The 22,572-nt window shown below is 37.7% G+C and overlaps 1 protein-coding gene across 4 annotated transcripts; it reads right to left on the reverse strand.

Moving 5' to 3' along the window:
- Positions 1–1,549: 1,549 nt before the first annotated feature.
- Positions 1,550–22,118, reverse strand: eIF4E1 (eukaryotic translation initiation factor 4E1). Of its 4 annotated transcripts, none has more exons than XM_071687213.1 (6): positions 22,096–22,113; positions 21,897–21,985; positions 17,208–17,404; positions 7,454–7,631; positions 6,738–6,877; positions 1,550–4,609 (listed from the first exon to the last, which is right to left on the reverse strand). In XM_071687213.1, the coding sequence occupies exons 2-6, from the start codon at positions 21,924–21,926 to the stop codon at positions 4,495–4,497; spliced, it is 660 nt and encodes a 219-aa protein (XP_071543314.1). In that variant the 5' UTR covers positions 21,927–21,985; positions 22,096–22,113; the 3' UTR covers positions 1,550–4,494. The 4 variants fall into 4 exon arrangements, with proteins under 4 accessions (XP_071543314.1, XP_071543316.1, XP_071543318.1 ...); XM_071687215.1 differs by lacking the exon at positions 22,096–22,113 and adding an exon at positions 21,634–21,658 and having other exon boundaries at positions 21,897–21,911; XM_071687217.1 differs by lacking the exon at positions 21,897–21,985 and having other exon boundaries at positions 22,096–22,118.
- Positions 22,119–22,572: the final 454 nt, after the last annotated feature.

A 22,572-nucleotide genomic window follows, 5' to 3' on the forward strand; every position in this document is an offset into this window, starting at 1 on the left:
GATAAAGGTATATAATGTCAAGTTATCAGAATTTCAAAGTCAGACTGTCTGCAGCTGCATCAACATATTTGTCAATTATACTTGCAACAAATGCTTGCATAAAAAAAAAACTATATATATATATATATATATATATATATATATATATATATATATATATATATATATATATATATATATATATGTATATATATATATATATATATATATATATATATATATATATATATATATATATATATATATATATTTTTCTTTTAAACTATTCGCCATTTCCCGCATCAGCGAGGTAGCATTAGGAACAGAGGACTGAGCCTTTTTTGGAATATCCTCACCTGGCCCCCTCTGTTCCTTCTTTTGGAAAATTAAAAAAAAAACGAGAGGGGAGGATTTCCAGCCCCCCGCTCCCTCCCCTTTTAGTCGCCTTCTACGACACGCAGGGAATACGTGGGAAGTATTCTTACTCCCCTATCCCCAGGGATATATATATATATATATATATATATATATATATATATATATATATATATATATATATATATACATATATCTTTTTTATCATTATCATACCTGTCACTGTCTCCTGCGTTAGTGAGGTAAAGCAAGGAAACAGATGAAAGAATGGCCCAACCCACCCACATATACATGTATATACATAAACATTCACACACGCACATATACATACCTATACATTTCAACGTATACATACATATACATACACAGATATACATATATACACATGTACACATTCATACTTGCTGCCTTCATCCATTCCCGTCGCCGCCCCGCCACACATGAAGTGGCACCCCTCTCCCCCTGCATGCGGGGCATAATATATGTGGGGATAGGGGAGAAAGAATACTTCCCACATATTCCCTGTGTGTTGTAGAAGGCAACTAAAAGGGGAGGGAGCGGGTGGCTGGAAATCCTCCCCTCTCAATCTTTTTTTTAATTTTCCAAAAGAAGGAACAGAGAAGGGGGCCAGGTGAATATATTACCTCAAAGGCCCAGTCCTCTGTTCTTAACACTACCTCGCTAATGCGGAAAATGGCGAATAGTATAAATATATATATATATATATATATATTATCCCTGGGGGTAGGGGAGAAAGAATACTTCCCATGCATTCCTCACGTGTTGTAGAAGGCGACTAAAGGGGACGGGAGAGGGGGCTAGAAACCCTCCCCTTGTATTCTAACTTTCTAAAAGGGGAAACAGAAGAAGGAATCACGCGCTACCTTGCTAGCGCAGGAGACAGTGAAAAAGTATAATAAAATATACATGGGGCTGGAAATCCTCCCCTCTCATTTCTTTTTCAATTTTCCAAAACAAGGAACAGAGAAGGGGGCCAGGTGAGGATGTTCCCTCAAAAGGCCCAGTCCTCTGTTCTTAACGCTACCTCGCTAACACGAGAAATGGCGAAAAGTATGAAAGATATATATATATCCCTGGGGATAGGAGAGATAGAATACTTCCCACATTTTCCCTGCATGTCGTAGAAGGCGACTGAAAGGGGAGGAAGCAGGGGGCTGGAAATCCTTCCATCTCATTTTCTTAAATTTCCAAAAGGGGAGCAGAGAAGGGGGCTAAGTGAGGATATTCCCTCAAAGGCTCAGTCTGCTGTTCTTAGTGCTACCTCGCTAATGCGGGAAATGGCAAATAGTACGAAAAAAAAAAATATATATATATATATATATATATATATATATATATATATATATATATCATCCCTCGGGGTAGGGGAGAAAGCATACTTCCCATGTATTCCCTGCGTGTCGCAGAAGGCAACTACAAGAGGAGGGAGTGGGGGGGCTAGAAATCCTTCCCTCTCTTTTTTTTTTTTTTTTTTAATTTTCCAAAAGAAGAAACAGAGAAGGGGGCCAGGTGAAGATATTCCCTCAAAGGCCCAGTCCTCTGTTGTTAATGCTACCTTGCTAACGCTGGAAATGGTGAATAGTATGAAAGAAAAAAAAAGAAATATATATATATATATATACATATATATATATATATATATATATATATATATATATATATATATATATATATATATATATATATATAAGGAACTAAAGCATTCTGCCTTGAAGGTGACTCCAAAGAGCAAACTTGATAACTTTCATTTTATGTACATATAATAAAATTAATGTCTATCACAGAATTTAACAGTTGTTATAATGAGACACCTACAGTAGAGAGAAATAATACCTATAAATGGAACAAGAATTCTGAAACTTCTGACAAGACAATAAATGTCTTAAATTTTATGTGGGTTTCACTCCTTCCCATACTAATAGGTGCTCCATTCTACACACTGTACCATTCACAGAGACTTACCCCAAGTTTGGCTCCATTGACAGTCTTTCACATCATCAGGCTTGTCTATTAACAAAGCTTTCTAATTTTATCTTATATTTCCATATTACAATGTAATACATGCATCTGCTGGCTCCGTAATAACTAACAGCTTCATATATAGTGATATGGACATTAACCCTTCCTAGATTTCTGCAAAAATGCAGTAAGCCTTTAAAGTGATACCCAAGGTATACAGGTATACAAGTTGAAAAACCTTACTGAAAGATGATAGATAATAGGGTAGTATTTATGGCCTGGGTATAAATTTGCCAACATCTCCATACCAAGTTATAGGCAATTAAGGTAGAAAAATCAACAGAGAAGCCAACCAAGGAGCAATAATCACAAAGTAAATCACTGGAAATGGAACAATACATAAAATAATGGAAGTATTATATTACAATTTTAAGGACATCTTTTAGTTTAATACAATCATTTCAATGTTGAAACATAATATGTTCCTTTCACTGCAATTTACCACCAATATTCATTTGACCACAAGCAATAACAGTTTCTATCGGACTCTACCATCTCAGTGCTGGGCTTAACCAACATACTGTAAAGTGTCCGCACTAGATTGAAATACTTTTACCACCACTCATTATATTACGTAATTCCATTGCTCAATGATACCTCTGATCACAACAAAAGTACAACACAGGTACATTTCAATTACACTTAAACTTCAAAAGAGGGCCCTCATATGAGGGCTGAGAGAATTATGGGTGAATTGCATAACATTATCAAGTACTTACACAAACTCTTTTTTGAAGATACACACTTTCACTGAAGCCCAAAGCAAAAAACAAATAGGTGAAATTTCATGCCATATCTCTACCTCCTGCTCTTTCACTCACCTATATATATTTATATATATATATATATATATATATATATATATATATATATATATATATATATATATATATATATATACTTAATTCATGCCCCAGGAGTCCTTTCTACCTTTATTAGGTTCCTGAGTGAGTGTGTGTGTGTGTGTGTGTGTGTGTGTGTCTTCAAGAACCTTGCCCACCTTCACAGACATTTTCAAGGGCAATTTCAGACTTACATTCTATTACTTTATCATTTCTCCTTTGGCCTTGACTCACTACCTACAGACATTTGGGCATGGAACTGGGAAGGTTCCTGAAGTATTCTAGGTCCATATTTTGGGTTCATAAGGTCTTGATCTCTTAAATCAAGCAAGGGGGAACTGATGGGGTGTCACAAGAAGCTGCTGCCTGACCGTGAAATTCTCAAAATGAAGTGGCAGACTGGAAGAGTAAAGAAAGCAGCACACTGAGGCAGGTTGTTGGTGCACACCCCTAATAAATACTATTCTCAATGGCCAGATGTACAAAGATTTCACCTCAAGATTCTCACATGCTTGTATCGACAATAAACTTTGCCATGCATTGCCTTTGAAAATAAATGGAACTAGGCAGGGCTTTCTGCAGACACTGTATATATATATGATTTATTGTACAAAAAGGAAGTCTCAACTATTTAATTCTTTAAGAGATATAACCAATTCTATTCTCTTATACGGTAACTAAATGATTCACAAATATAATAAAACAATCGGGTAAAAGTGGAAATGACTGCAAGGTAAGATGATATTGACCATCATGTCTTTACTTTCCCTGTTCCAAAGTAATAAAATCAAAAAGCAAGACTTAGAGTACCTTACCACCATGAACTGCTGAATATAAAAGCTTATTCAACTTCAGCAACAAATTACCAACCTCTTAATTCATATTACTAAATAACTTCCCACAACAAAAACAACTGCATGAACTTCCATTCCCATTTTCATACTTGACATAAATTCATCAATTTCTAACTAAGCAGTAATTAAGCATCATAAACAGTAAAGCAAATTATGCTTTGTATGTACATCAACTTTCATATCCACATTGTGACAAATATCCAGTAAATTCTTGCACAATAAAGCAAGGTAGCAATTTAGCCTTGCAGTGTTCTTCACAATGGAAAATGCTCCTCACATCTATATCTGGAAATGCTACCTCATCTTTCCAACACAAACACGTGGACATCCACCACTGAAACAGAAGCTGGTTTCTATGCCTGTAAAACATATATAAGACTGGAGACTATGTGATATTGTGGGTGTCAGACAGTAAACTTGTTCTTTGCAGTAGATCCAGACTTAGCCATCGTGTCTGTATGAGCTTGAAAACCAATGCTCACATGCCGTGGGATGTTTAGACGTTCTTTCAGGATGTGGCTGTAAAAGAAAGACACTATGATATGTACAATAAATGATCTATCTACATACATTCCTGTTATGAAGCTATATTAAGGATTACAGGTTAGGTAACACAGCCAATTAGGAAAATGTTCAACAGAACAACTGTGTTATCTGTAGTTTTGATGTTAGAGACTGGGTATTAGTGATGTGCCAAGTGGGGGTATAATTGGGGGAAATCATTTTTCTTATGAATTCAGATCCCAAAATCACAAACACTAAAGGAATACTTATCAGACCAATAATTACTTTTCTAACCCAAAAACACATTAGAACTCAACACTGATCCTACAGGTCCCCTGAAGGCCCACCTCCCATTCTCACAAGAATTTTTTTCTCATCTGATAAAACATGTAGCACTCTCCTTATTTTCAAGGGCATACAAGTGGTTCCATGAATGGCAAGTTCTGGAATGCCCCAAAAAGGTGGGCAGAGGGGATACTGTCATATCTAGTGCCACAGACACAAAAAATGGGAAAGTCCCACAAAAAGGTGTCTTACTAGCCCCTATACTTACTAGAAGCTTTCAAACTATTCCAGTGATATCCTTCATAGGAATGCTGCCTATGGCCAGTCAATACATTTTACAATGCAAATACAATTGAAGTTAATAATGCCTAGACTGAGGACAACAGTAACTTACCAAGCTTTAGCTTGAGTACCATAGCAACAAAGGGGTTAAAGGCTAATGAAATCCATTTGGTAGAAGTCCAGTCATAATGCAAAAACAAAACAACAAACAAAAGTAATGTGACATTAAACTTTGACCTTTTTGACAAAATAAAACAGGAGCATCCTTGCTCCTAAAAGAATATCCAAAGCAAGTCTTTCACAGTAAAAATGAAATTGTTATGCAGGAACAAAATTTACTTGTGCAGCAAAGACCTTGACTGCATACATTTTGATCTCAATACGAAAAGGTAGCTTCTTCATAAAGTCCTAAATTCCATCTCTTAGAACAGAGGTAAATGTGCTGCAAGAAAATCATCTACAAGTGCAGAAGTGACCATGGACTCTGACCTAAATACCAACAAGGCCTTTGACCTAAATATCAATAAGGCCTATTCTCCTCAAGAAGTAACACATGGTGAATGTTGATGAAATTTACACTATTGAAATATTGCATGGAAGCAAAATCATCTCCAGAATCAACTCAAAGTGCAGCAGTGACCTTCATCCTTGACCTCAAAACCAGCACTGCAACCTACTTCTGATGGGATAGTGAAGTACACAGCAATTCTTCAATGCAAGAAGAGTCACATGACTGTACATTTGAGTGTCTGTGATAGATTCAAGTCCAACTCTTGACAAAGACAACCTCTGAACTAAAAACTAGTAAGTGAGACATCTGAATGACCTGTTTTCTTATGGGTACCTGAAGTGATTATCATTATTCATCTGCACATGAAGTTACATGAACATACAACAGATAATGACTGAGAAAGACTAAGGTGTAAAACTATATCATGACTTGATCTCTAACAACAAAACCAGCCATAAAGATATCAGACTAACCTACTTTTCATGGGATACTGAAGTGCTCTTCAATATGCATTCGCATATGAAGTTAAATGAGCGAACATAAAATAGTCACTTATATGGATTCATATCTAAAACTTAGCCAAGACTAGACCTTTGACACACTGACAAGTTATAGTAACCCACTTTTCACTGGATGCTTAAGTGTTCATTAACATGCATCTGCAAATGAAGTATGGCAAAATAGAAAACAGCCAAGAAGGATATGGACCTAAAACTTAACCAAAGTGTGGAGGTGTATGAGCACACATATGCAAAAGGAACTAAGGCTGATCTTCATGTACTTTGTAATGGTGGTGGGGTAATCACATGCTCTTATGAATAATGATTAATTTCCTCATTAAGATGAAAGATGACACTACTTATATGGTACTGTGATGTAAGCAACTAGAATTAATTGACGTGTGTTAAGTTACCAAGCTGCCTTTAGTATTAGTAAACATCAAATATTGAAATCTTCAAAATATGCAAGCTCTGACAACACTACAACTAACAGCCAGTACATAAATATCTAAAATATTGAGTTATATGGCCTTGAAGATCTTTATGATCTTTTTTATACACTCACCCAGTCTTAAGGATGCTCTCACTCTTTTTTGCATCTGCAGTCCAAACTCCTATTTTGTCTCCCTTGCTACGTACATTTACAACTGCACCACAAACTTCATCACTGTGTTCATCAAATGCTTCACCAATCATTAAGAGCAGCTGAAAAAATCGAGATGCTGGAATGAATAATCTTGTTAGAAGCTATCTTTAATAGTAAATGCTAAATATAGATGCATTCCCTTGATCACACTTTTGTAGTCTTATGAAGAGAAGCAGTAGTCTCCACTCCTTAATTAGGGAAGGAACTATTCTGTCTACTATTAACTCTAATCACTATTCTTTAGGTTGGATCTTCTCAAATCACTGATAACCATCCTCAACCCTCGTCATGTGTGTACAGTGAAAAATTTACTTCCACACCAAGTACTAACTTTTTTTTATTCTGAACACACACGATTCATTAAGGAAAATGAAAGCAATTATTCACCAATTTTCATGTAGAAAATATTTCCATTGTATCCAATCCCAAACAATTCCTCTGGCATCCTAATTTGAAATCTCTTATTGATGCTCTTACTACATCTGTCCCTATCTCATACGGTCAACACTCAGGGTTCACACTCTCAGTATTTGCTCCCAACTAAACAAGGCCGAGAATTTAAATGTTGCTCATCTACACTAAATATAAATTAAAATATGAAGAATATCTTTGTGGGCTGTTCCAACCCTACTTACCACTTCTAACCAGAAATTATCTAGTTCTGATGCCCGCTGTTGTTTGTTGAGATTAATAAGCCAACGCCCCCCTCGGCAATTATGTTCATCTTCCCACATAGGTTTTATTCCTTGCTTGAACATAGAGTAGTCACATCCAAGTTTCAATCTTGAAGCTGGTTCAATATGATTATACAATCTGCAAATTAAAGAACAGTAATCAAAATTAATTAAAATACCAAATGTAAATCATTCATCCTACCTTCATATGTCAGTATAAACTAGCTTCAATGAATCTGTATAAATATGCTTATCACATTCTAATGGCTGCCTCTCCTCCAATGCAGTCTTTTACATCTTGTCAGAATTCTCACAATGAACACCTGCATGGCTTCATTTCTTGTAACCCTTAAACAACAGTCCCCATTTCAGGATGTCCCTAAATTGAGGATTCATTGAAAAACTCGAACATATTTAATCATTATTCAAAGGGAGATATCACAAAAGTTATGAAAAGCAAAAATTCAAAGACCCTAATTGGTGCCTAACAAACATTTAAAGCTCTAGCACTCACTGATAATGTGCTGCCAGCATTATTGCTCCTGAAAGAAGAAATTATGTAATCACCTCAGCACCTGACAACCATTATGCATGGTTTATGCAACTCACAAATGTATTTGCTTTCACTTCATAACAGTAAGGCACTTCTGGGGACTCTATGAAACACAATACCCAGTGAATAATATCAATTATTTATCTATTTTATCATATCTAATTGCTGTTTCCCACATCATCGAGGTAGTACCAGGAAACAGACGAAGTATGGCCTATCCACTCATACACACACTCACACACACACACATATATATATATATATAATATACATACATACACGTCCACACACGCAAATATACATACCTATACATCTCAATGTATACATATATATACACACACAGACATATACATATATACACATGTACATAATTCATACTGTCTGCCTTTATTCATTCCCATCGCCCCCTCGCCACACATGGAATAACATCCCCCTCCCCCCTCATGTGTGCAAGGTAGCGCTAGGAAAGACAACAAAGCCAACATTCGTTCACACTCAGTCTCTAGCTGTCATGTAATAATGCACCAAAAGCACAGCTCCCTTTCCACATCCAGGCCCCACAGAACTTTCCATGGTCTACCCCAGACGCTTCACATGCCCTGGTTCAATCCACTGACAGCACGTTGACCCCAGTATACCACATCGTTCCAATTCACTCTATTCCTTGCACGCCTTTCACCCTCCTGCATGTTCAGGCTCTGATCACTCAAAATCTTTTTCACTCCATCTTTCCACCTCCAATTTGGTCTCCCACTTCTCCTCGTTCCCTCCACCTCTGACACATATATCCTCTTGGTCAATCTTTCCTAACTCATTCTCTCCATGTGACCAAACCATTTCAAAACACCCTCTTCTGCTCTCTCAACCACACTCTTTTTGTTACCGCACATCTCTCTTACCCTATTATTACTAACTCAATCAAACCACCTTAGACCACATATTGTTCTCAAACATCTCATTTCCAGCACATCCACCCTCCTCCGCACAACTCTATCCATAGCCCACGCCTCGCAACCATACAACATTGTTGGAACCAGTATTCCTTCAAACATACCCATTTTTGCTTTCTGAGATAATGTTCTTGACTTCCACACATTCTTCAAGGCTCCCAGAATATATATATATATATATATATATATATATATATATATATATATATATATATATATATATATATTTTTTTTTTTTTTTTTCTCCAAAAGAAGGAACAGAGAAGGGGGCCAGGTGAGGATATTCCCTGAAAGGCCCAGTTCTCTGTTCTTAACGCTTCCTCGCTAACGCGGGAAATGGCGAATAGTTTGAAAGAAAAAAATATATATATTTTTTTTTTATACTTTGTCGCTGTCTCCCGCGTTTGCGAGGTAGCGCAAGGAAACAGACGAAAGAAATGGCCCAACCCCCCCCCATACACATGTATATACATACGTCCACACACGCAAATATACATACCTACACAGCTTTCCATGGTTTACCCCAGACGCTTCACATGCCCTGATTCAATCCACCGACAGCACGTCAACCCCGGTATACCACATCGCTCCAACTCACTCTATTCCTTGCCCTCCTTTCACCCTCCTGCATGTTCAGGCCCCGATCACACAAAATCTTTTTCACTCCCTGGGGATAGGGGAGAAAGAATACTTCCCACGTATTCCCTGCGTGTCGTAGAAGGCGACTAAAAGGGAAGGGAGCGGGGGGCTGGAAATCCTCCCCTCTCGTTTTTTTTTTTAATTTTCCAAAAGAAGGAACAGAGAAGAGGGCCAGGTGAGGATATTCCCTCAAAGGCCCAGTCCTCTGTTCTTAACGCTACCTTGCTATCGCGGGAAATGGCGAATAGTATGAAAAAAAAAAAATATATATATATATATATATATATATATGGAAGAAAGTTAAGAGTAAATGTGAATAAGAGCAAGGTTATTAGGTACAGTAGGGTTGAGGGTCAAGTCAATTGGGAGGTGAGTTTGAATGGAGAAAAACTGGAGGAAGTGAAGTGTTTTAGATATCTGGGAGTGGATCTGGCAGCGGATGGAACCATGGAAGCGGAAGTGGATCATAGGGTGGGGGAGGGGGCGAAAATTCTGGGGGCCTTGAAGAATGTGTGGAAGTCGAGAACGTTATCTCGGAAAGCAAAAATGGGTATGTTTGAAGGAATAGTGGTTCCAACAATGTTGTATGGTTGCGAGGCGTGGGCTATGGATAGAGTTGTGCGCAGGAGGATGGATGTGCTGGAAATGAGATGTTTGAGGACAATGTGTGGTGTGAGGTGGTTTGATCGAGTGAGTAACGTAAGGGTAAGAGAGATGTGTGGAAATAAAAAGAGCGTGGTTGAGAGAGCAGAAGAGGGTGTTCTGAAGTGGTTTGGGCACATGGAGAGGATGAGTGAGGAAAGATTGACCAAGAGGATATATGTGTCGGAGTTGGAGGGAACAAGGAGAAGAGGAAGACCAAATTGGAGGTGGAAAGATGGAGTGAAAAAGATTTTGTGTGATCGGGGCCTGAACATGCAGGAGGGTGAAAGGAGGGCAAGGAATAGAGTGAATTGGAGCGATGTGGTATACCGGGGTTGATGTGCTGTCAGTGGATTGAATCAAGGCATGTGAAGCGTCTGGGGTAAACCATGGAAAGCTGTGTAGCTATGTATATTTGCGTGTGTGGACGTATGTATATACATGTGTATGGGGGGGGGGGTGGGCCATTTTTTCGTCTGTTTCCTTGCGCTACCTCGCAAACGCGGGAGACAGCGACAAAGTATAATAAAAAAATATATAAATAATATATATATATATATATATTGCTACATACAAATCCATTTGCTTTTCTAAGTATTTCTCACATACATTCTTCAAAGCAAACACCTGATCCACACATCCTCTACCACTTCTGAAACCACACTGCTCTTCCCCAGTCTGATGCTCTGTACATGCCTTCACCCTCTCAATCAATACCCTCCCGTACAATTTGCCAGGAATACTCAACAAACTTATACCTCTGTAATTTGAGCACTCACTCTTATCCCCTTTGCCTTTGTACAATGGCACTATGCATGCATTCCGCCAATCCTCAGGCACCTCACCATGAGTCATACATACATTAAATAACCTTACCAACCAGTCAACAATACAGTCACCCCCTTTTTTAATAAATTCCACTGCAATACCATCCAAACCTGCTGCCTTGCCGGCTTTCATCTTCCGCAAAGCTTTTACTACCTCTTCTCTGTTTACCAAATCATTTTCCCTAACCCTCTCACTTTGCACACCACCTCGACCAAAACACCCTATCTCTGCCACTCTATCATCAAACACATTCAACAAACCTTCAAAATACTCACTCCATCTCCTTCTCACATCACCACTACTTGTTATCACCTCCCCATTTGCGCCCTTCACTGAAGTTCCCATTTGCTCCCTTGTCTTACGCACTTTATTTACCTCCTTCCAGAACATCTTTTTATTCTCCCTAAAATTTAATGATACTCTCTCACCCCAACTCTCATTTGCCCTTTTTTTCACCTCTTGCACCTTTCTCTTGACCTCCTGTCTCTTTCTTTTATACGTCTCCCACTCAATTTCATTTTTTCCCTGCAAAAATCGTCCAAATGCCTCTCTCTTCTCTTTCTTGTATGTAGCATTTATGGATCTGGAGAAGGCATATGATAGAGTTGATAGAGATGCTCTGTGGAAGGTATTAAGAATATATGGTGTGGGAGGCAAGTTGTTAGAAGCAGTGAAAAGTTTTTATCGAGGATGTAAGGCATGTGTACGTGTAGGAAGAGAGGAAAGTGATTGGTTCTCAGTGAATGTAGGTTTGCGGCAGGGGTGTGTGATGTCTCCATGGTTGTTTAATTTGTTTATGGATGGGGTTGTTAGGGAGGTGAATGCAAGAGTTTTGGAAAGAGGGGCAAGGATGAAGTCTGTTGGGGATGAGAGAGCTTGGGAAGTGAGTCAGTTGTTGTTCACTGATGATACAGCGCTGGTGGCTGATTCATGTGAGAAACTGCAGAAGCTGGTGACTGAGTTTGGTAAAGTGTGTGAAAGAAGAAAGTTAAGAGTAAATGTGAATAAGAGCAAGGTTATTAGGTACAATAGGGTTGAGGGTCAAGTCAATTGGGAGGTGAGTTTGAATGGAGAAAAACTGGAGAAAGTGAAGTGTTTTAGATATCTGGGAGTGGATCTGTCAGCGGATGGAAACATGGAAGTGGAAGTGGATCATAGGGTGGGGGAGGGGGCGAAAATTCTAGGAGCCTTGAAGAATGTGTGGAAGTCGAGAACATTATCTCGGAAAGCAAAAATGGGTATGTTTGAAGGAATAGTGGTTCCAACAATGTTGTATGGTTGCGAGGCGTGGACTATGGATAGAGTTGTGCGCAGGAGGATGGATGTGCTGGAAATGAGATGTTTGAGGACAATGTGTGGTGTGAGGTGGTTTGATCGAGTAAGTAACGTAAGGGTAAGAGAGATGTGTGGAAATAAAAAGAGCGTGGTTGAGAGAGCAGAAGAGGGTGTTTTGAAATGGTTTGGTCACATGGAGAGAATGAGTGAGGAAAGAGTGACCAAGAGGATATATGTGTCGGAGGTGGAGGGAACGAGGAGAAGAGGGAGACCAAATTGGAGGTGGAAAGATGGAGTGAAAAAGATTTTGTGTGATCGGGGCCTGAACATGCAGGAGGGTGAAAGGAGGGCAAGGAATAGAGTGAATTGGAGCGATGTGGTATACCGGGGTTGACGTGCTGTCAGTGGATTGAATCAAGGCATTTGAAGCGTCTGGGGTAAACCATGGAAAGTTGTGTAGGTATGTATATTTGCCTGTGTGGACGTATGTATATACATGTGTATGGGGGTGGGTTGGGCCATTTCTTTCGTCTGTTTCCTTGTGCTACCTCACAAACGCGGGAGACAGCGACAAAGTATAAAAAAAAAAAAAAAAAAAATATATATATATATATATATATATATATATATATATATATATATATATATATATATTATCCCTGGGGATAGGGGATGAAGAATACTTCCCACGTATTCCCTGCGTGTCGTAGAAGGCGACTAAAAGGGGAGGGAGCAGGAGGCTGGAAATCCTCCCCTCTCGTTTTTTTTTCTTTTTTTTTTAATTTTCCAAAAGAAGGAACAGAGAGGTGCCAGGTGAGGATATTCCACAAAGGCTCAGTCCTCAGTTTTCTTAACGCTACCTTGCTAACGCGGGAAATGGCGAATAGTTTAAAAGAAAGATATATATATATATATATATATATATATATATATATATATATATATATATATATATATATATATATATATATATATATATATATTTCCCTGGGGATAGGGGAGAAAGAATACTTCCCACATATTCCCTGCGTGTCGTAGAAGGCGACTAAAAGGGAAGGGAGCGGGGGGCTGGAAATCCTCCCCTCTCGTTTTTTTTTTTTTTTTTCCAAAAGAAGGAACAGAGGAGAGGTCCAGGTGAGGATATTCCCTCAAAGGCCCAGTCCTCTGTTCTTAACACTACCTCGCTATTGCGGGAAATAGCGAATAGTATGAAAAAAAAAAAAAAAAATATATATATATATATATATATATATATATATATATATATATATATAAATGCCCACATACATACATATACATATATACACATGTACATATTCATACTTGCTTGCCTTCATCCATTCCAGTCGCTACCCTGCCCCACACAAAACAGCATCGCTACCCCCCACTTCAGTGAGGTAGCACCGGGAAAACAGACAAAAAAGGCCATATTTCACTACAGACCAGAAGTTTTATATTTGGCTTATTCATATTAAGTTAGATATATGCCTTATTTATATAAGTTTCAGATATATGACTTATTCATTACCTTTAATCTATATGCTTTTTGGATATATACAGCACTGACAGTTTTAAACACAATTTTGTTATTCACTGCATAATGACAGCCATACATAAATATGCATTGCTCTACAACATTCCACTAACATTTTCTCTATATCGCATTTACAATCACTTTACTTTTTTTTTCTTTTAAACTATTCGCCATTTCCCGCGTTAGCGAGGTAGCGTTAAGAACAGAGGACTGGGCCTTTTTTGGAATATCCTCACCTGGCCCCCTCTGTTCCTTCTTTTGGGAAAAAAAAAAAAAAAAAGAGAGGGGAGGATTTCCAGCCCCCCCGCTCCCTCCCCTTTTAGTCGCCTTCTACGACACGCAGGGAATACGTGGGAAGTATTCTTAATCCCCTATCCCCACTTTACTGTTATGATCAAAATAATTTTTAGCACCCATCAAATCAATATCACTTTCACCTGTGCCCAAGATAAAATCAATTTGCTGAGCTGAGCATGCATTGCTACACAGCAAGTTGCAGAAATTAGCACGTGAGTGAACACACCTGGGATGGACAGGAGTGTACCTTCTACCTCTGTTTCATATGGGTAACTGGTACAGCAGAATTTTTTCCTGATGCTAGTTACAGATGGCTGTGAGAAAAGGGATCTCTGCCCAATGAAAAAGGACACCTCTGAATTCAACTGAGGGAAGGAAGAGGCAACCCATATAAGTGCAGTTGTAGTAACTATAGTAAGAATGCTAACACATGTTTACAGGGTTAAAGGGTTAATCTTTTTTGTGGGATCTCTCGATTTATGTGTGCCACATTCTGGAAAATGGTCGCATATATCAAAAATGCACAAATCAAATGATGTTACTAATGGTAATTAAGGGGTTTCATTATAATGAGAAAACTGAATGTTATACCAAAGAAAAGCTGCAGTATACATGCATCAGGGATTTCAAAATACTATTATATACATACAACACATTAATTCTCTTAATGAAAACTGAAAATAAAAGACTATGAATCCTGGTGGAGTCTTCTCATGGGAACTGTGTGTTTTCAAAAGCACTCTCATCCAAATAAACCAGTCTCATCCACATAAAAAATCAGCTTAGGAGAATAACCATCTTCCTCGATAATGGTTTTGAGGGTCCCCAGGAATTCTACAGGTGCAATGACATTCTAAGAAGCAGTCTCGCAAGTCATCTTGATGTGGCAGTTGTAGCATTTCCTGAAATTCACGGAATGTTTATGCTGCTTCTTCTTCCGCTGCCAAGTCACTATATGTTCTCTAGGCCTTTGCTTAAATCACTAGCATGGTGACAAGAACAATTTCACGAGTTAGGTGTTCAATTCATGAGCTGAACGTTTGTTCCATTCACTTCATAATCAACTTCAGGAATACAAAGTGTTAGATGCAAGTATAAATATATTGCATGCTTGGCATTCTCTCAGATCTCCTCTGCACTATCAACAATAGTCCATACAGTAGACTCATTAAGTCCAAGGGCACACTTAATATCTGTTGTCCATTTATCCTTCTCATATTGTTTAAGCACATCCACCTTAACCTCAGTGGTGATAGCCTTATGCTTCTTTGCACCACTAGTCCCAGAACTTAAAAGATGTTTTGGTAGTATGATGCAAGGGGCAAAATGCATGCAATATATAGTATACAGCAGCACAAAATACTGTTGCAATCTGTGACTACACTATATCTATGCCATGTGTACCCATGCTTCTCACGCAGTGCTTAGCAACACCACACCACTGCGCGGCTAGCCTAATGATGATTGTGTTATTCCAAATTTAAGCCCATATAAATCAAAAAGGTGTAAATGAACCGTGTGTGTTATTCTAAAAATAACATAAATCAAATACATGTACATAAAGAGATACTTGTAATATCTAGTACATAAAGTCAGCTCAGCAAGACACAACTTCTACATAAATAATACATCCTTTACAAGTCTTCTTAATCAATCATTATGTAGTTAAATCAAGATACAGCAGAATGTCAAAGTTACGTACTGAAGTTTCAGAGGGAGGAGTTGAAAATCTAAGTCAAAAGGCCTTAATTCACATCTTTACTACATAATTCTACATCAGATATTTCATTTTAAAACCAAAAGAATATGCTGGCATATACATTCACAAAACCAATAATTACATAAACTATCTATATCAATATATTGAGTATACCATAACAGTGAACCTCACGGCAAATAGCACTGAGCATGTTCTCAATAAAATTCATTTGATAACTATTATATTTGCTCATCTTACAAATACAGAAAAATTCCAATTCAAAACAGTATTCCACGATACAAAACATTCCACATAAACCATGGAGTAGTCTATGAGGCCAGGTTGTAAAAGGTCAATTCTAATTAAGTTCATATCAAATGACTTGCTAAAAATTGGTGTAAACATGAGGCTACTGTCTGCATGCTCCTGATGCTACCCTGCAAAGGGAAGAGAAAGAACCATTTTCTTTATACATGTTTGCCATTCCTTGCTGTAAAGTAAAGTAGCATCAGAAAAACAATGAATGACCTCATTTGCTCACATTCACTCTCAAACTGTTATGTAAAATGCACCAAAACCAGAGCTCTCCATCCACAACCAAGCCCTACAGACCTTCTCCCATGACCATTTCATATGCCCTGGTTCGGCTAACTGACAAATTGCCTCCATTTATACCACACCACTCCAAATTGCTCTATCATCAGCAAACAACTAACTTTCCTCCTAAGTGCCCCTATCACCAACACACTGCATACCGGCTCCTCTCTCGAAGATCCTTCTATTCACCACTACACCAGTAAAAGAAAATTCAAAAGCAAATTAAACAGCCATGGTGACACCACACTCACCCTCCTCTTTCTTCTTGCACTCATGCCTTACTCTCTTTATTAAAATCACTAATTCTGGCAGCTTTCCTCCCACACCCATATAATTTCAACACCCACAAAGCATCCATATCAGTCCTTCCATACATCTACACCAGATATCAGTATTTCTTGCACACATTCTTCAAAACCTCAATATACTAAATATTCTAGATCAAATGATGGAAAAAGCTGGTCTGATAACACCAATAACCTGTTAACATAATAATACCAACCAAGTGGCCTAAACAAGCAAGCCATTATGGTCATAAAACAATTGTTAGCAAAGGGTGGGGTGGGCCAGTACTCTCCCTGATTTTCCAAGATACTATCCTGAAGTATCTGTCATACTAGCAGGTCAGACCAATGAGAATAAATAAAGTGGAAGCTGGTGTGAAAATCACAAGTCAAATATTCCAAAGAAAAGTGACTTACGCCCAGAAATCTTCAACTGTGTTGAAGCTAGCAATTTCCATTTGACATTCCTCCCAAGTTCGATTACCCTCTTGTTTGAAAAACCACAATGTCCATGTGTTCTGCAGAGGATGTTTGATCAGCATGTCTGGAGAAACATCTTGCTGTTCCTTTCCTCCCTCCTCTCCTTGTTGTTGTTGCTGCTGCTGCTTATCATTCTGGAATCAGTTATCACAGATTACCTATGAAACATTATGCTTATGATCACAGAGTAATGCAATGTGCAGATACTTGAAGTAAGTTTTGGTCCAATCTGAACAGTGGAATCTGTAGTGCTACAACTTTATGAGTATTCAAGTGCTTTTTAATAAGAAAAAGGTATCTTTTTAAAAACATGAAACTGCTCACATAGAATTATTCATTTTGGCTTCTTTTAAAAAGCTCAACATATTCATATGAACAGTAATGTCTAAAATTACTGAAATTCTTTCTTTTCCACAGTTATAATTCCATTTGACTCAAACTCCATTTTTTTTTGTTGGCAAATGCTCCAGTGATACGGTTTTGGATTTTACCATAATTATGATCTGGAACGTTTGTCATGTGTGTTATCCTGGTTTAGGATAACACTAATGACATTAATGGAACTCAGAACATTAATAATACTAAAATCAATCATTGTTCTCAAATAAAACAGCCCACTTTAGAGGTAACAGCCTTTCTGTTAGTCTTATTATACCTAACCCTAAACAAAACACTGAAGGCTTCTCATAACTACACTTTTGTCACCCTCTCTAAGTTAACACTTTTAGGGCTTTCCTGAAGCACTGTAGGAACTGTACTTGCCTGTATTCAAGGTGAATCCACCCTTTAGCTATATGTCATAAACATTCCTAACTTGAAAATGCTCGATACAATTCCAAAAATTCTTATAAGACAGGCTGTCTAATTAAAGCCTCATCACCTGAGGGCACAAACAAGTTATATTTAAGTTCATATGGTCACTGGATAACATCATGTATTACCTGGAACATATGTGGAGTTGTTTTCAGGTTGTTTTCTACACCCAGAGCCCAGGCTGTGCCTAGGCTGCTGGGTTGGGTCGTTGGTTAACCATGCTCTTGGAAGCCATGGCATAGAGGCCTACATAGCTACCATAACCTGGCTGATCTGATCCACTTCGTAAACAATTGTCCTGAGCACTCTTAAATTTTTCTACTATGCATCCAATGGTGTTTTTGATGATCGCAAGAAATGTAATGAAAAGATGTTGATGGTGTTCTCTTTTTGTGCATACCGCACCTTTCTGTTCTACATATATCACTTTACAAGAGTTTTCCATGCATGTTGTGCCAATGGGATCTTACTTTCATGTGTACGTTGGGGATAATGCCTTCTATAATATTCCAAGAACAGATGATATATCTCTCCTGTCTGCACTTGAGGGAGCACACCCTCGGTGATTTCAGCCATTCCCAGTAAGTCAATCATTTTATTATGTCAATATGGGGTGTGAAAGCTCTCTCAAAACTTTCTAATTTTGCAGCTGTTAGAGTTGCCTCAAATGCCAGCAGTTTCAGCAACAATGTTGTTTCCTGCCTATCTCCAAGAACAGCAGGGTTGTCAGCGAGTATGTTTGTCCAGTATTCTATTTGTTTCTGGTGCCTTTATTTTCCCCATACCAAAAACTTATCTCAATTGAAAGGTATGTTCTTTGTAGCTAAACTGAAGTATTTATGTCTCTTTGTAATCTTTCTTTATCCTCTATTGATGTGATTTTCATACTTATTCTAGTGTCACCTGGAGAGGATGATAGGGAACTGTTCAAATTTGCACCAATGTCAGATATATGAATGAGGAACAGGAGGGGTACAGGGTGCAAGTACCTTTTAACTATGGTCATGCAGACTGCTCAATTCCATATATTCAGTTAGTTTGCCTCTTAAAGACTTTCTTGAAGACTTTAAAAGTTTTTGGGTCTGCTTTGCTTCCCTCTTTGTGGAAAGAGGTAATGTGTGTCAGTTTCAAACTCTTGGGGATGGTTCCAGAATCTAGACTTTTTCTACGAAGAATGATTAGTGCTTCTACAAAATATTTTGCATTTCATTATGTAGACAGTTCCAGGAACCAAGTATATGGGACTGTTCTCAATTGCTCTTTTGATAACTATTGGTGGAGCTGTGATATTTGCTGTGTGTAACATAGGAAAACTACTGTTCAGGAAAAAGTGTTTCGTCAATTATCAATATGGTGGCTTTTGACAAGCTGAATAATGACTATTCTATTTTTTTTTTAGAATCTTACTCATCTAGCACTCATCTGTAAGAGTACCCTCTCTTGTTCTTCAGGAGCCAGTGGAGTTTGTGTTCTTTATATATGAGGAACAGAACAGTTTTGTACGAAGTAGGAGCAAACAAACATAACTGATTGTTCAAAACAATGACATATATGAAACTAAAATAAGAGGAAAAATGGACATTGCCTTCCTAGATTTTTCAAAACCACCTAACAAAGTAAATTAATTGGTACTACTAAATAATGAAGGAAAATATATCAAAGGGAACATAGGAAAATAGATCAAAAACTCCAAAGCAAAAAATTTATAGCTTGAGCCATCATTAAGAAATTCATCATTTGAAGAAGTTTCAGCTGAATTTCCATCACTGGGTTAAAGATCTATGTATATGGACAAGACTTTTAAGATTCTATGTGAACTATATGAAAAGGAAGCATGTGAAGGTATATTTCAATCAAATGGGGTTAGTATTACTACAGCTGAGGTTTTCAAACAGGATTCCACAAAAGTTCGGTGGGGATAATATTTACTGCAATATTTCTATGTGAAATTCAAAAAAATCCGTAAACTGCTTTGATAAGAATTACAATGACTAAATTTTGCTTCATTACTATTTGCCTTTTATCATTAGTCTTCCTTTGGGTTGCGGTTCTGAGATACGTTTTTTATACAAGGGTTCAATGGCTTTAAAAAGTTTGAAAACCATGGCTAAAGAGCATAGCAAGAGGATAGTCAAGAACAGGGGCCATGCTAAACATCAGAGAAACATGTTTTTAGCAACTAGATAAGTAATAACAGGAATGAAATGCCTGATGATGTCATATTCTTGGTCTGTAGGGATACTTGAAAGAAAATTTGGATACAGAATGTGAGATGCAAGAGCAAAACACAAATAGTAAAGCAAGTACAACATATGATTCACAATGACCACCACAACTAAAGTGGCTCTGTAACTCAAGAGCTAGAGACAGGCTAAATAACCTCATACAGAGTGAAAGCTGTAAGAATTTGTAAGATAATGTTCAGTATTCTTATCAAATGTATAACAGTCACACATGAAAATGCATCATTAAGATGGCACCCGATGTCAGTAAACATACAACAGCATGCAGGCATGCAATCCCTATAAACAAATGAATATGCATATTTCTATTATCATTTTAGGTGTTGGGTGAGGATCTTAGAAGTTCCTTTCATGTCATAAGTGTATTACCTACTCTTACATTAACCCCACATTTTTCCTGATATACATAAATGTTATTCCTTAACATAATATTTAACAGAATATAATAAATATCATGCTCCACATCTATGACTTAATCTCTAAATACTAGCAGAGCAGAACACGATCAGTTAACTGGGAAAGTTAACTGTACTGAAGATTTACTTTAAAAAATTACCAGGTCAACTTGCTTCAGTCATGCTGTGACAAATCATTCCCAATAATCATCATTCATAAATGAGTAAGGTAATACATGTCTTCACCCTCTAAGTCAACACTTACTAGATCATGCAACTAATTTCAGATACTTGTAAGGCAATGTTAAACCATACCACAACTGGCATGAGCCAGAGCGTTAAATTATTACTACAACTGACGAGCTAGAATGGGAAATCATATTGCAACTGACATAAACCAATCAGATATACCTCGCAAGCAAATCTTTTCACTGCTAAATCAAGCACAAATCAACAAGGATGACAAATGTCTTTAAGTCTACTTCCTATATATGCATAGCAAGAGAAAACTTGGACCACCACTAAGCTCATTACAGACATTAAAAGAAGAAATCAACCTGGAGTTGTAGCAAAATGAAGCCTCATTACGTCTAATGACAATACACAAAGATTAAAAAAAAAAAAAAAAATAGTAGCATAAAACCCCAGTAATCATAAACAAATACAACTGATCAATGGGGATCTCTAATGCCACTGCATTATATGTAATTTCTGCCATGTGGACATTCAACTACGAACATATAAGAGGAATTCAAGCCAAATTCTCTAGTCAACCTCTTCATTCACCTGGCAATCTGGCGCTGCTGTGTTGGTACTCAAAACATTGAACTCCACACCAGAGAAAATGCCACAGAATTCTCATGCTTCTACTTTAGCAATCACAATATGCACTCTAACACAATATGTACATACCATCTTGGTATACGTCCAGCTATGCCTGAAACGATAAGCACAATACCACGAGATCATTCAATGCGGAAAAGAGGGTCAACTTTTTCCACATCCTAGACCCGGTCCGCGCCTCTGTCATGTACGTTTTCGCCTCTCCCACAACTCAAGCGTCATTTCAATGAATGAAAATTTGCCCAGAAATATGTGAACAGAATCTAGACTTCATGTTATGCCACCTGAGGTAATAATTACAAGTATAACAGGAATAACATCTGCCTACATACCTCCATCACGTCCAATCCATCAGCAGCCATGTTGGAATTGTCTCTTGGAAGTTATCCAGTTGGGGAACAATTTGAAGAGGAGCAGCGGACTGCGCAATATAGGAAGTAAGATATCACAGGGAGGACTATCTAAGCATCCATATATCATAAACATAACGTACATACCAAGAAGAACTTAACAGAATGTCAGATAGATTACCTTTACAAGCGATGAATGTGGAGGATGTGATTAAATAGGTTTTTGGCAACTATACTGCCACGTTGCGTGACAAGTTTGCTCTACCTGCGCTCACAATATTTAGCACAGCCCCAGTGATCCACCCTGAAATACTCGTGAAATTTTTAATAAGTTCCTTGCTGAACACTATATTTCAATAACCGTCTGTTCCATTACAGTCTTCCTGAGGGGTGCATACATTACTGGTTGAGGCTAGCTTTGTGAAGAACTCAGTATCTTAATGTAACTTTTAGAATATATATATATATATATATATATATATATATATATATATATATATATATATATATATATATATATATATATATATATATATATAGTTTTAAGTTACATTAAAGCTAAAGGTACTCAACCCAGGGGTCGCCAAGCACTCTTCTTGGTATTCTAAAGTCACTGACACTTCTCGACAGACTGGATAGGGAGCTCTTCCGTATCAAT

Source organism: Panulirus ornatus, chromosome 43, assembly GCF_036320965.1.
Source record: "Panulirus ornatus isolate Po-2019 chromosome 43, ASM3632096v1, whole genome shotgun sequence".
Lineage (NCBI taxonomy): Eukaryota > Metazoa > Arthropoda > Malacostraca > Decapoda > Palinuridae > Panulirus > Panulirus ornatus.

What these genes read in the sequence shown, in the direction of transcription:
- eIF4E1 (XM_071687213.1), bottom strand. Translation starts at nt 21,926, where the DNA reads ATGGCTGCTGATGGATTGGACGTGATGGAG. An exon ending in ATGGATTGGACGTGATGGAG is followed by an intron (nt 17,405 to 21,896) that starts GTATGTAGGCAG and finishes AACTGATTCCAG; the next exon opens with AATGATAAGCAGCAGCAGCA. An exon ending in ACAGTTGAAGATTTCTGGGC is followed by an intron (nt 7,632 to 17,207) that starts GTAAGTCACTTT and finishes TTTAATTTGCAG; the next exon opens with ATTGTATAATCATATTGAAC.